Source organism: Colletotrichum destructivum, chromosome 2, assembly GCF_034447905.1.
Source record: "Colletotrichum destructivum chromosome 2, complete sequence".
NCBI lineage: Eukaryota > Fungi > Ascomycota > Sordariomycetes > Glomerellales > Glomerellaceae > Colletotrichum > Colletotrichum destructivum.
This window is the reverse complement of record NC_085897.1, coordinates 5422666-5433893: the sequence shown is the minus strand read 5'-3', so window position 1 is coordinate 5433893 and position 11228 is coordinate 5422666. Positions and strand designations below refer to the sequence as shown.

At 52.9% G+C, this 11228-nt stretch overlaps 4 protein-coding genes across 4 annotated transcripts; 2 read left to right on the top strand and 2 right to left on the bottom strand.

Moving 5' to 3' along the window:
- Positions 1–507: 507 nt before the first annotated feature.
- Positions 508–2210, bottom strand: CDEST_03844 (Putative tartrate dehydrogenase, isocitrate/isopropylmalate dehydrogenase). Its single transcript, XM_062920003.1, has 3 exons — positions 1651–2210; positions 1087–1577; positions 508–994 (listed from the first exon to the last, which is right to left on the bottom strand). Exons 1-3 carry the CDS (start codon positions 1910–1912, stop codon positions 638–640), a joined length of 1110 nt encoding a protein of 369 aa, XP_062776054.1. The 5' UTR covers positions 1913–2210; the 3' UTR covers positions 508–637.
- A 469-nt stretch (positions 2211–2679) lies between these two features.
- Positions 2680–3645, top strand: CDEST_03843 (Putative P-loop containing nucleoside triphosphate hydrolase; the record flags this gene model as incomplete). Its single annotated transcript, XM_062920002.1, has 1 exon — positions 2680–3645. The coding sequence occupies one exon, from the start codon at positions 2680–2682 to the stop codon at positions 3643–3645; it is 966 nt and encodes a 321-aa protein (XP_062776053.1).
- Positions 3646–4370: 725 nt separating this feature from the next.
- Positions 4371–6677, top strand: CDEST_03842 (Putative major facilitator superfamily, MFS transporter superfamily). The gene is made up of 6 exons (XM_062920001.1): positions 4371–4888; positions 4957–4978; positions 5051–5154; positions 5226–5589; positions 5663–6283; positions 6379–6677. Exons 1-6 carry the CDS (start codon positions 4692–4694, stop codon positions 6529–6531), a joined length of 1461 nt encoding a protein of 486 aa, XP_062776052.1. The 5' UTR covers positions 4371–4691; the 3' UTR covers positions 6532–6677.
- A 1530-nt stretch (positions 6678–8207) lies between these two features.
- CDEST_03841 (uncharacterized protein) lies at positions 8208–9105 on the bottom strand (the record flags this gene model as incomplete). The annotated part of the gene is made up of 2 exons (XM_062920000.1): positions 8208–8945; positions 9091–9105. The coding sequence occupies 2 exons, from the start codon at positions 9103–9105 to the stop codon at positions 8208–8210; spliced, it is 753 nt and encodes a 250-aa protein (XP_062776051.1).
- Positions 9106–11228: the final 2123 nt, after the last annotated feature.

The window sequence follows — 11228 nt, the reverse complement described above, 5'->3', positions numbered from 1 at the left end:
GCCCGATCGAGATGCTGCATCTTGAGATGTCTATATCATTGAAAATTGGGGCTTTGGTTTCTGTAAGTGCAGATTCGGTGTTTTAAAAATAATTAAGCCAATGGTCATATGAACCATATGAGTTTTGTTCAAGCAATCGTTTCTGGGTCACTATTCATAATACGCTGAAACGTAATCTTGTGTGTTTATCCGGGGCTTCTCGGTTTGGTCGAGTGGGTTTCTCAGCCCTTTGACTCGACTTCGTTTTTAGAACAGATCTCATGATCACAATTCAATGATGCCAGACTTGGACAATCTGTTCCAGTTCTTATAATCATTCGAAACACAAGTAAACATGATCAAGCAATTCGACAAGCTGGCTGTCAGGCTGGGTGTAGCTCTGTCTCGTTCTACCGCAACTAGAGGGACCCCATTAACAAATTCTTTCGTATTGCACCACACACAAAAGCGACGAAGCCTTAACCATTTCACATAAGCCACTTGAGCAGAAACTGAAATAATTCGACTGGAATTGTCTGTATGTCTATACAAAGACGCTGGTATTATACTCATTCCCCTCCGCCCTCATGCATGGTCATCAGTTTTCATCCCATCACCCCCCTTTCTCTACAAATCATCACCTCCCCCTACCCTTAACTTAAGCCTTGCTCTTTCCGAGCGTGGCCTTGATCTCGGCCACGACCGCGGCGGTGACCTCCTTCGTCGTCGCCTTGCCGCCGAGGTCGGCGGTGACGATGCCCTTGCCGGTGACGTTCTCGACGCACTCCATGAGCTTGGTGGCGGCGTCCTTCTCGCCGAGCCACTCAAGCATCTCGGCGGCGGTCCAGAAGGTGGCGACGGGGTTGGCCACGCCCTTGCCGGTGATGTCAAAGGCCGAGCCGTGGATGGGCTCGAACATGGACGGGTTCTTGCGCGTGGGGTCCAGGTTGCTGGTGGGCGCGATGCCGATGGAGCCGGCGAGCGCGGCGGCCAGGTCGGAGAGGATGTCGGCGTGCTGTCCGGATAAGCCTCCTGTCAGTCTTTTCTTTGTCCCACGTCCAAGGAAACAAACAGCCGAGTCATGTGAAAAGCTCCAACATCACTTACCAGGTTGGTGGCGACGATGGTGTCGAGGCTCTTGGGGTTGAGGACCATCCGCGTGGTCATGGCGTCGACGAGCATCTTGTCGAGGGCGACGTCGGGGAACTCCTTGGCGACCTCGTAGACGACCTCGTCCCAGAGGACCATGCCGTTGCGCTGGGCGTTGCTCTTGGTGACAAAGGTGAGCAGCTTGCGCGGGCGGCTGCGGGCGGTCTCGAAGGCGAAGCGGATCAGGCGCTCGACGCCGTGGCGGGTGAAGATGGAGACCTCGGTGGCCGTCTCCCAGGGGAACCCGCGGTGGGAGCGGCCGCCCTGGCCGGCGTACTCGCCCTCGCTGTTCTCGCGGATGATGACCCAGTCCAGGTCGCCTTCGGCGCAGTTGCGGAGGGGCGACTGGGTGCCGCGGAGGACGCGGGTGGGACGGACGTTGGCGTACTGCTGGAAGGGCTGGCAGATGGCCAGGCGCAGGCCCCAGAGGGAGATGTGATCAGGGACGTCTGGTGTCTATGTGTTAGTATGAACGCACATCTCTTGTAGTGTCAGGGGAAGGAGGGGAGGGAAGAGACCTACCGGGAGCGCCGACGGCGCCAAAGAGGATGGCATCGTGCTTCTTGAGCTGCTCGAGACCGCCGTCCGGGATGTACTTGCCCGTCTTCTTGTACGTCTCGGAGCTCCAGTCGTAGTCGGTGAAGTTGAGGTCGAACGTGCCAAGAGTCTCGCTGAGGGCCTTGAGGACCTCAACGCCAGCATCCACGACCTCCGGGCCGATGCCATCGGCGCCCATGGAGGCGATGCTGTAAGACTTCTGGGAGGGGAGTGCGCTGGGCGACATCTTGTTGGTTGTGTGAGGGGTTATTCCTTTTGGTTGGAGAGGGGGATTGTTTGATGGGCGAAGAAAGAGATGAGGGGTTGCAGTATAGGAAGGGAAATGTTGTAGTCTTTTTCCTCTTTGAGCTCTTGTATGACTCTGGAAAGTGAAATTCGATGCTGATGCTGATGCTGCTGCTGCTGGCTGGCTGTGTTGCAGGGTATGTTGAAGCGCAGTGAAGTTGTCTTTCTTTTGTAATCGTCTGAACCTCGCCGACAGCGGCTAGATCTCCGTCCTCAACGCGTGCCATCCCCGGGTAAGGGCCACAGACATCGGGAGTTTGTGGAGTCGGAGAGTGGGGGGTAGGTTTGGGTTGGAGTTGGAGTTGGAGGTGCAGGCGGCGATCCGGGGTCCCGGGGTGAGCGGTCTTGACTTTGTCCGCCGGTCAAGACACATCCGCGGAGGAAGTCAAGTCCGCCGCTTCATTACGGCGGCGGTCTTGAGTTTGGACTCCACGTACTGTACGCACATCACAAGATGGGTCATTGTATGGGTAATTCTGTATCACGATCAGTCTCATGGGAAATTTTACAAAGGCCTCCCCCCGTAGTTTGCAGAGTGATAACAAAACGGGGTTCCCACCTGGGTGGCGCATCTTGTGAAACTGTCGGACTCGGACTTTTGAGGGTGGCCATCTCACAACTTAACCTTTCCATTATCCACGGGTGTCAGTCAAGAGGTAGGTCCCCTCGTAAGCAGCTCGCCTCGCCTCGGGGGCTCCCAGTCTCAACATGATCGACGCCACAGCATTGCATGCTGTGATACAACACGTCTTGCCCTCCATCGTGGCGCATGAAGCGGAGTCATCAAGCCCTTTCATCCTCGGCCTTTCGGGTCTCCAGGGAAGCGGCAAGTCGACTTGGGCTTCAGCCCTCACAGACACACTCAACACGCAGTACGGCATCAACACAAGGACGCTGTCGCTTGATGACCTTTACCATGACCATGACCAGTTGGTAGCGTTACGGGACTCCAACCCGGGAAACGATCTCCTCCGGACCCGCGGCCAACCCGGCACACACGACGAAGACTTGGCGCGTCGTTTCTTCGACGATGTCTCCACAACAGCAACGACAGAATCCTTAGGTGCCGCCGGCTCAGCTGAGCCCATCAAGTGGCCCGCATTCGACAAGAGCTTGTACGGAGGTGAAGGCGGTAGGGTCCCCGTCGAGCAGTGGGAGGCCGTGCCCCGAATCCCACCGCTGAAGGTTATCATCTTCGAGGGCTGGTGTGTGGGTTTCCAACCGCTATCGGATGATGCGGTAGAAGCAAAGTGGAGGAGAGCAAAGGAAGGATCTACGACCAGCAACCCGAGTCGTCCTCAGCTTTCCACAACGACGCTGGCGAACCACAGCCTGGACCATCTTCTCCTCATCAACAAGAACCTGCTGCGGTACTGCGAGGCCTTCATGGGCCCCTGGCGCTTCGACGCGTTCCTCCACCTCAGCACCGACCAGCTGGTCAACGTCTACCACTGGCGCCTGGACCAGGAGAGGGCGCTGCGGGAGAAGAAAGGTGCGGGCATGACGGACGCGGAGGTTGTGCGGTTCGTCCAAGGCTACATGCCGGCTTACGAGCTGTATCTGGAGAGACTGACGCAGGAGCCGTTCTTCCCGCCGCGGGATGCGCCGAGGAAGCCTCATGTTCGCATAATCTTAGACTCAAATCGAACAGTCCTGCGCGTCGACAATGCGTAGCGGGCGTTTATGTCCAAATAGTTGTTATTGTTGAACATTCCTCATGAAAAAAAGTGTATCTGGATATTCAGTCACATTTGGTGATCACATTCTTGGAATAGCTACGTTGGTAAAACCTCATGGTCCAGTGAAATTGATTCGAGTTCAAATGTCGTTTCCGAGTCTGCTCAAGTTGTTGGTCGCCCTCTTACCCCATTCAAGCTATCAATATAGCATCCGACATCTTGACAAGTTGCCATGCCTTCAAACCGGTCCCTAACCAATCCTCATGTGTGTCTCTCTCTCAAGCCGTGAGTTGCCAATCCTTTCCCTCTCCAGGACCAACAAAACCCCACGTCTTAAGCTCGAACTAGGCCATACTTTAGCTGTCCGGGGTAAGTCAGTCCCACGTCTTTGGACCCAACCCAAGATACCCCCGGCCCTCCCCCGCGCAGAACCATACGGACATGGTCCCGTCTCCGTGGAGGCCCCGTCAAATAGCCTCAGCCGTGCCAATGCAGACGAACTCGTGCCCTTAGCGCATCACCTTCTCCTCCTCGACAGAGTCAGCCACGACGCAATAACCTGGAAACCCCATGCCATTCCCCCGCATCCCCCGCGATCTTACCCCAAAGGCCCCGGCAGAGTCTTTGTCCGCTGGGGCTAGTCTGGGTCCGGGGAAGTAGCGGGTTAGAGGCGGTCACTCGTCGTTGTTTGGAGAAAATCTCTGAGCAAAGACCGGACAGTGAGCTTCTTCTTCACACACACACACACACACACAGGGGAGGGAAAACACATGGCATGATTAAACACAACCCCGTGGAGTTACCCCGGACGAAGCACGGATGATATGGGGCAGACGCAAGGACGATTCAGGTATAAGAGCTGATCTGACGCCTGTCAGTCTCATCTTTTTCCCAAACTCACAGACCTCAAGCAGCCAACCTCTCTTCACCCCCTTTCTCGGTCCGCCATCTGTCGTCCCCATCATTCCCTCCTACCCGTTGTCGTCATCGTCGTCTGAACTTGCTTGACCAAGACAAGCTGTCATCTGTCTTGCAGTCATCATGGCCTCCGAGAAGAAGAGCCAGCACATCGACCTCGAGTCCAAGCCCAACGACAACTTTGTCGAGATGTCGGCCGAGGACGAAAAGGGCGGTGTCCTGCAGCCCGGTGCGGACTACTCTGGCGCGGTAGCCAAGTCGAGCCCAGAGGAGATTGCTCTTGTCCGGAAGCTTGATTTAAGAATCATGCCAACACTCTGGTAAGCTTGGCAACCCGCAAATAGGTGTGCAGAAAAAAAGCTTGTCGGCTGACATGAATCTCTCTTAGGTGCATGTACTTCTTGAACTACGTGCGTCTCCAACAACGACTTGGTTAAACCAAAACCAGCACAACAGAACCCGAGGACTGACTTGTGTTACAGCTCGACCGAAACGCTATTGCACAGGCCCGTCTCGATGGCCTTGAGACGGATCTCGGCCTGGTGGGCTCCCAGTACAACACTTGTATCTCAATCCTCTTCGTCGGGTATGTTGACGTTGATTCTCCCCGCCAGCTTCCCAACCTCCCCCTGACTGACGCCCCCGTGTTTTGTACAGCTACCTCCTTATGCAGATCCCCTCCAACATGCTCATGTCTTCCAAGCACGTCCGGCCTTCCATATACATGGCCGTGTGTATGATGGCATGGGCCGTTGTCTCCGCCTGCACCGCGCTCGCCAAGAACTACACCCACCTCGTCATCGTCCGCTTCTTCCTGGGCGTCACTGAGGCCCCCTTCTACCCGGGCGCCATCTACATGCTCTCCATCTTCTACACTCGCAAGGAGATCGCCACGCGCCTGTCGATCCTCTACTCCGGCAACATCTTCGCCACCTCCTTCTCGGGCCTCATCGCCGCCGCCGTCTTCAACACCGTCGACGGGAACCATGGCCTTCACGGTTGGCAGTGGTTGTTCATCATAGTTCGTTGCCCTTCTCCCATTCTCCCACTAAACGGGAATGCCGAGATACAGTCACTGACGTCCCCGACTACAGGAGGGATGCCTCACTTTCGGGGTTGCCGTCATCGGCATGTTCACCCTCGCCGACAGCCCGCTGACGACGCGCTGGCTGAAGCCCGAGGAGCGCCAGCTCGCCCACGAGCGCATGCTTCGGGACACTGTCGGCCTCGAGGAGAGCAAGGGCGCCAAGGCCGGCTTCATGCAGGCCGTCCGCGACCCCCGTCTCTGGCTGCTTTGTTTTATTCAGAACATGCACCTGTCGGCCTGCTCCTTCAACAACTTCTTCCCCACGGTCGTCGGCTCCCTCGGCTTCAACCCGACCATCACTCTGGTCCTGACATGCCCCCCGTATCTGATCTCCGGAATCTTTGGCTACTTTGTCGGCATCTCCTCCGGCAAATACAACGAGCGCACGTGGCACATCACCGTGTGCATGGGCATGGCCATCGTCGGCTTCGTCATCTCGTGCGCGACGCTCAACACCCCGGCGCGCTACGTCTCGTGCTTCCTCTTCGCGTCCGGGGCGTACGCGGTGAACAGCTGTATCCTGGGTTGGGTGTCTGCCACCCTAGGCTCCACCCAGGAGAAGAAGGCCGTTAGTCTGTCCATCGTAAATGTCGTTGCCAATGCTTCGTACATCTACACCGCTTATCTGGTATGTTATATTTCTCCGCCTCAACTCGCTTGTTGAGCCGTTGTCTCGGCCTCTGTCACACATAGTAGACTGACTTTGGCTTCTCCCCCTTGTAGTACCCCAAGAGCGACGGACCTCGTTATCTAACGGCTATGGCGAGCAATGCTGCTTTTGCCTTTGCCTGCATTGCCGGAACATGGGCGCTGCGGGTCTGGCTTATCCAGACGAACAAGAAGATGGGATCAAGCGGCACCAAGTATGCTTACTAGCAGGGTAGCAAGAGTTCAAACTGGGTTTATGACTACGCAACGACTTTGGCAGCTGTTTTGAAAGCGAACATGGAATAATAAATAACCTGGAAGAGGCTTTTAAGTATTGTTTGTGATGAGAACCATGCGCCAAGGAATGAAGGAATGAATAGTGGTTGATCTTTCTAAGACCTATCCTACACGAAGGTTCGGGTTGAAATACCTGTGTAATGGGTCACGTGACACATCTGTGTGACTCGTGTCATTCAACGTGGCTTACGGAGCAGTTCTGCTTCACGACGTTGTCAAACTAGATGTTGCGACTGTTGAGTTCTTTCGAGTGACAGCACACGGAGCTTTGAGTACATTCTACGCCTCCCTGGATGATCTAACGTCGGATCAAATATCCCAACTACCCCTGTTGAACCTTTTCTTATTCATCTTGACGCCGAAAGTCTTACCTGTTATCAACTGGGTTTCCCCTTTCTTGCCCCTCGAGTTGGGTGTTTCTCCATCGGTGCCATCATATGCGGCAAGTTGCAATCTGCAACAACGTCAAAGACTTGTGACAGTCTGTACAATGCCCCGGAGTTCTCTGATACTCAATTTTGCGCGTGAGCGACTCAGTTGAATCATTTTGTTTTCAATAAAAGGACTCAGTAGGTGGGCGGTTATCTCTTCAATCGTGCAGTGCCAAACTTGAGATGTTCATGAATTACAAATTTATCGCGATGTTTTTGATCATCACAGTTAGTTGTTCAAGGCCAGTGAACATTGAAACAAACAAAATCAAGAATTATCATTCGTTGAAGAAACAACCCCTTCTCTTGCTTGACGGCGATGCTCTTTCGTCTTCACCATTGTCCTACTGGATAAACAATGACCTGCTCTGCCACAGTTTTTGAAGGACTCGGCGTCCTTGATCCAAAACACTCCCACCATGGAGAAAACGTCTTTGGTATTCTGCAGTAGTAAGAGTTCCGCTTCGGGCCAACTGAAACCTCAGAGTCGTCGGTAAACACCTGCACCTGGTTCGTTCCTGGAGGTAAGTATATTTCTTAGATGAGTCTCAGTTCTGCTAACTGTAATAGATTACTAATCTTGTATTAAATTATCTCAAGTAAGTAGAAAACTCCTTGGTCTACAATGGAACTACCCTACTGTAAAGGCTAAGTAAAGCACAATGTTGCAGTATTAGTGAGGGCTTCAGGTCTGCGGGGTGAAAGACGCTTTTTATTATCTATTTTGTCTACATAGCTTTTCGAAATCCACCTATAGCCGAGCGGAGAGAGCCTCGACCCTACCCGGAACCGTGACGGTTTGTCAGGGTGGCCAGCGGAATATGCATCTATGAGTGAGCAGAAGGGAGTGTTTATTCGTATTAATGCTTGGTTCGAATCACCACAGGCTTGTGGGCCTGACGCTATCCTAATAAGTGTTACAGAGCTAGGGCCCAGGTGGAAATAACAGTGCTGGCCTGTTTGAGTACAGTCAGACCATTCTGGATGGGTTATGTCCATGACTCGCATAGAAGCATGCAAGGATTCTATCAAACCGCCTGGCCATTATGAAAAAGAAGCCACCACCAATACACCAAACCACCTTGGGTAAAATCTCCCCAGATATGCATCAAATGACGCCCGTTAGGCACCCGTCCGAAGAAGTGAACGTTATCCATTCAAGCTCATATGGACTCCTTACAGGAGAAGGGCGGCAGCAAAGACGCTACAGGCAAGAGCGCCAAGGCTGGCAGCGGACTTGCTGGAGCCAGCGGTCACGACGTTAACGGGCTTAGTAGTTCCGGGGGCAACAGCCGGGGGCTGACCGATAACAACCGGGGGCTGACTGGAGGCGGCAGGGGCGGCAGGGGCTTGGCTAGAAATCTGAACAGGGGGCTGAGCCGGGGTCTGGACTGGAGACTGAACAGTTTGGTAAGGAGTCTTGGTAAAGGGAGGCTGAGGAACGACTACAGTACTGCAAGAAGTGCCGCTGCAAGCCGTTTGGGCGATGGAAGCCTGTGGGATGACAATCCCGCAATTCTCGCAGGGAGGCTGGGGCTCAGGGCAATTGCCATCGCAGCCCTTGACAATGTTGTACTTGTCACCAGACCACTCGTACTTGTTAAAGGCCTCCTCTGCGGGACAGGTCTCAAAGATGCAGGAGTCGTCCTTGCAGAGGTACTTCTTGTAGCAGGCGTCATCGGAGCATCTCTCAACCTGGCAGTAGTTCCCGTAGCAGGTAACTTTCTCTTCCCATTCGGCCATGCCCCTGGTGACATACTGGCACTTGCCGGAGGTGCACTTGACCTTGCGGCCACAGTCGAACCCGCTGCAGACCTCAGGGCGCCAGATTCCCTCGTTGCATACGAAGCGACGCTTGCAGTCAGGACCGAAGCAAGGGAAGTCGAATGCACAGTATTCACCGTAGCCGACTATCTTCTTGTAGCAGTCGTCACCGAAGCAAGGAATATCATGGCTTGTATGACCCCCTTTTCTTCCTGACCATATGCTCCGGTTTGGTCATTTCCTACGCCACCAAAAAGCGGCTCTCTCTCTCCTCTCTCTCCCTGCTGACTCGTACTTGACTTTGCCGCATGGCTCGATTCATCCCTTCGAGCTACAGCCCAGTGTTTTCAAGATTCAAAAGTTCCAGTCGCTGATATGCTGTGCCACCATCCACTTTTGTTCAATACCGTGGATCTTCCTTTGCCCTGTTGTCAGTTCCGCTTTCCCCGCCTCGGATATCTGCTCTCCAATGGCAATAGCAGCTTCGGAAAGTGATGTGAAATACAGTCCTGCTCAGTCCACTCGCCACTTAGGCTTGGTTTACCACAGTGTCCTTTTACTCAATATTGTATTCCCTTGGACAAATGCCTTCTGATCAGTCTTCCGGTGAGGGATGTGTTGAAGCTCTGACAAGAGTAACATTTGGAACATCGGAGAACTCATAAACTACAACAGAAGAACAATAGCAACCCACTCCCGAATAGCATTCTCAGTATTTTCTGACTCTAAAGCATGTTTGTGAAAGCTGTTGTACATTCTGCGCACAAGGAGGTCGGTTACGATACCACGAGCTGTCAAGGAATATGCTGATTGTTCAGGATATAGAAATGATTAATAGAGAAGACTTTGCTTAGAAATGTGGACCGTCCATGACTGTTTGCTTTCAATTACCTGATGTTTGAACCAGTTTTCTTCGAGACACTTGCCGAGGAAATATGTCTTCTGACGGACCAGCAAAGAAAAGCCAAGTCCCAAGCAGACGATTGGCAAATTACTACGCACCTTTTTTGCCTCTCTCTCGCGAATCCTTTCTTTTTCATTAGAAAAACTGGCCTTATGGCTCTCTCCACTCTTTCTAATCGCCGTGTCGGCATTTACAGTTCCTTTATCTTTACCCCTGTCAACATGCACCTTCCACATCGAATAACTCTGCCCGTCTTTGTGGGTGCAGTTCGGGCTTCTCATCCTCGAAGAGACGCTAGGATCAAATCCCACTCTCGATTTTTTCAACCCCTGTAAAAAGAACCTCTCTAGGCCAAATACACATGCTGCTCGAGGCAAGGTAGAGCTCGCTGATTGATCATTTCGTGCCCTTCATTCCAGGAAAGCCAACACCACCAACGCTTCTACCCATGTAGCTTGGATCACCGAGGGAGGATCAAAGACAAAAGGCCCAAGTGACTTTGGCTGGGAAAATCAGCTAAATCTGAATGATTCTGCAGACAGATTTGTTAATTTTTCAAGTTTCCATTAACATCCATTCCCAGTCATTACAAACATTAGAGGTAGCAATGGAGGGGAAATAATCTCACCGATTGGCTTCTAAGCGTTGTTCGGTGGGGAAGCGCTTAGTGTTGAATGCACTGCACTGCCTCCGTCGCATGATGGGCCCCGGAAAGCCAAATACCGCCGCACCTTTCCTCTTTCATGCTTGGACTAGTGCCAACACGGAAAACACCATTGGCCGCAAGTGGCTGGAAAACAATTGTGATGTCCTAAATCTTTCGTCAACTCCTAGGTTTGAGCTCCAGGTTCAGAAGTTGTCAGAAAACGTCGCGTTGCTACTGCCGTGTCTTAGGTGGAGTCCAGCTCTTGTCTTTGAGAATTAAACTTAACTTAAATAAAGTGAATGACATGCTGCAAAACGGTGCTTGGCATGTCTCAGCTGTGCTGTGAGGGTTCGCGCCAAATACCTCAAAAACATGCTGTAACAAGAATTCGGAGAGGTATGAGCTGCCCTTCTTACTCATAGTCTGGCCTCCTCCTTGCCTTTAGGGACAGTCTGAGGAAGAAAAACCTTTAGAAGCCATTCAACTGCTGTTGCATCCGTTGTCCAGCTATGTTCTGTTGATGTTAACTGCCATCTTGCAGAAGGCAATATGGAGTCGCTGACAGCTCCTACGGTCGAATGATCTACGACTCTCGGGTCAAATATGCGATACTCAAGGTTATTGATTAGCGTATAACCAGCTAAATTCACCCATCACGCTGCAGCAGGTCGCATGAACTAGGGAAGCACCGCGCCAAGAGTATCCGCTAGGATTCGTGATTACAACCTTGTGAGGGTGCTGTCAACAAGAGCCGGCGGTGGGGCTCCGAGTTCGCCTGGGGTGACGACTGATCAGATACGGCGCTGGCTATGTCAACTTGCCGAACCTACCTCTGGTTCCTTGTGTCTTCTGGGGTCCCCTGCCTCGCGCTCGTCTGGCTTCA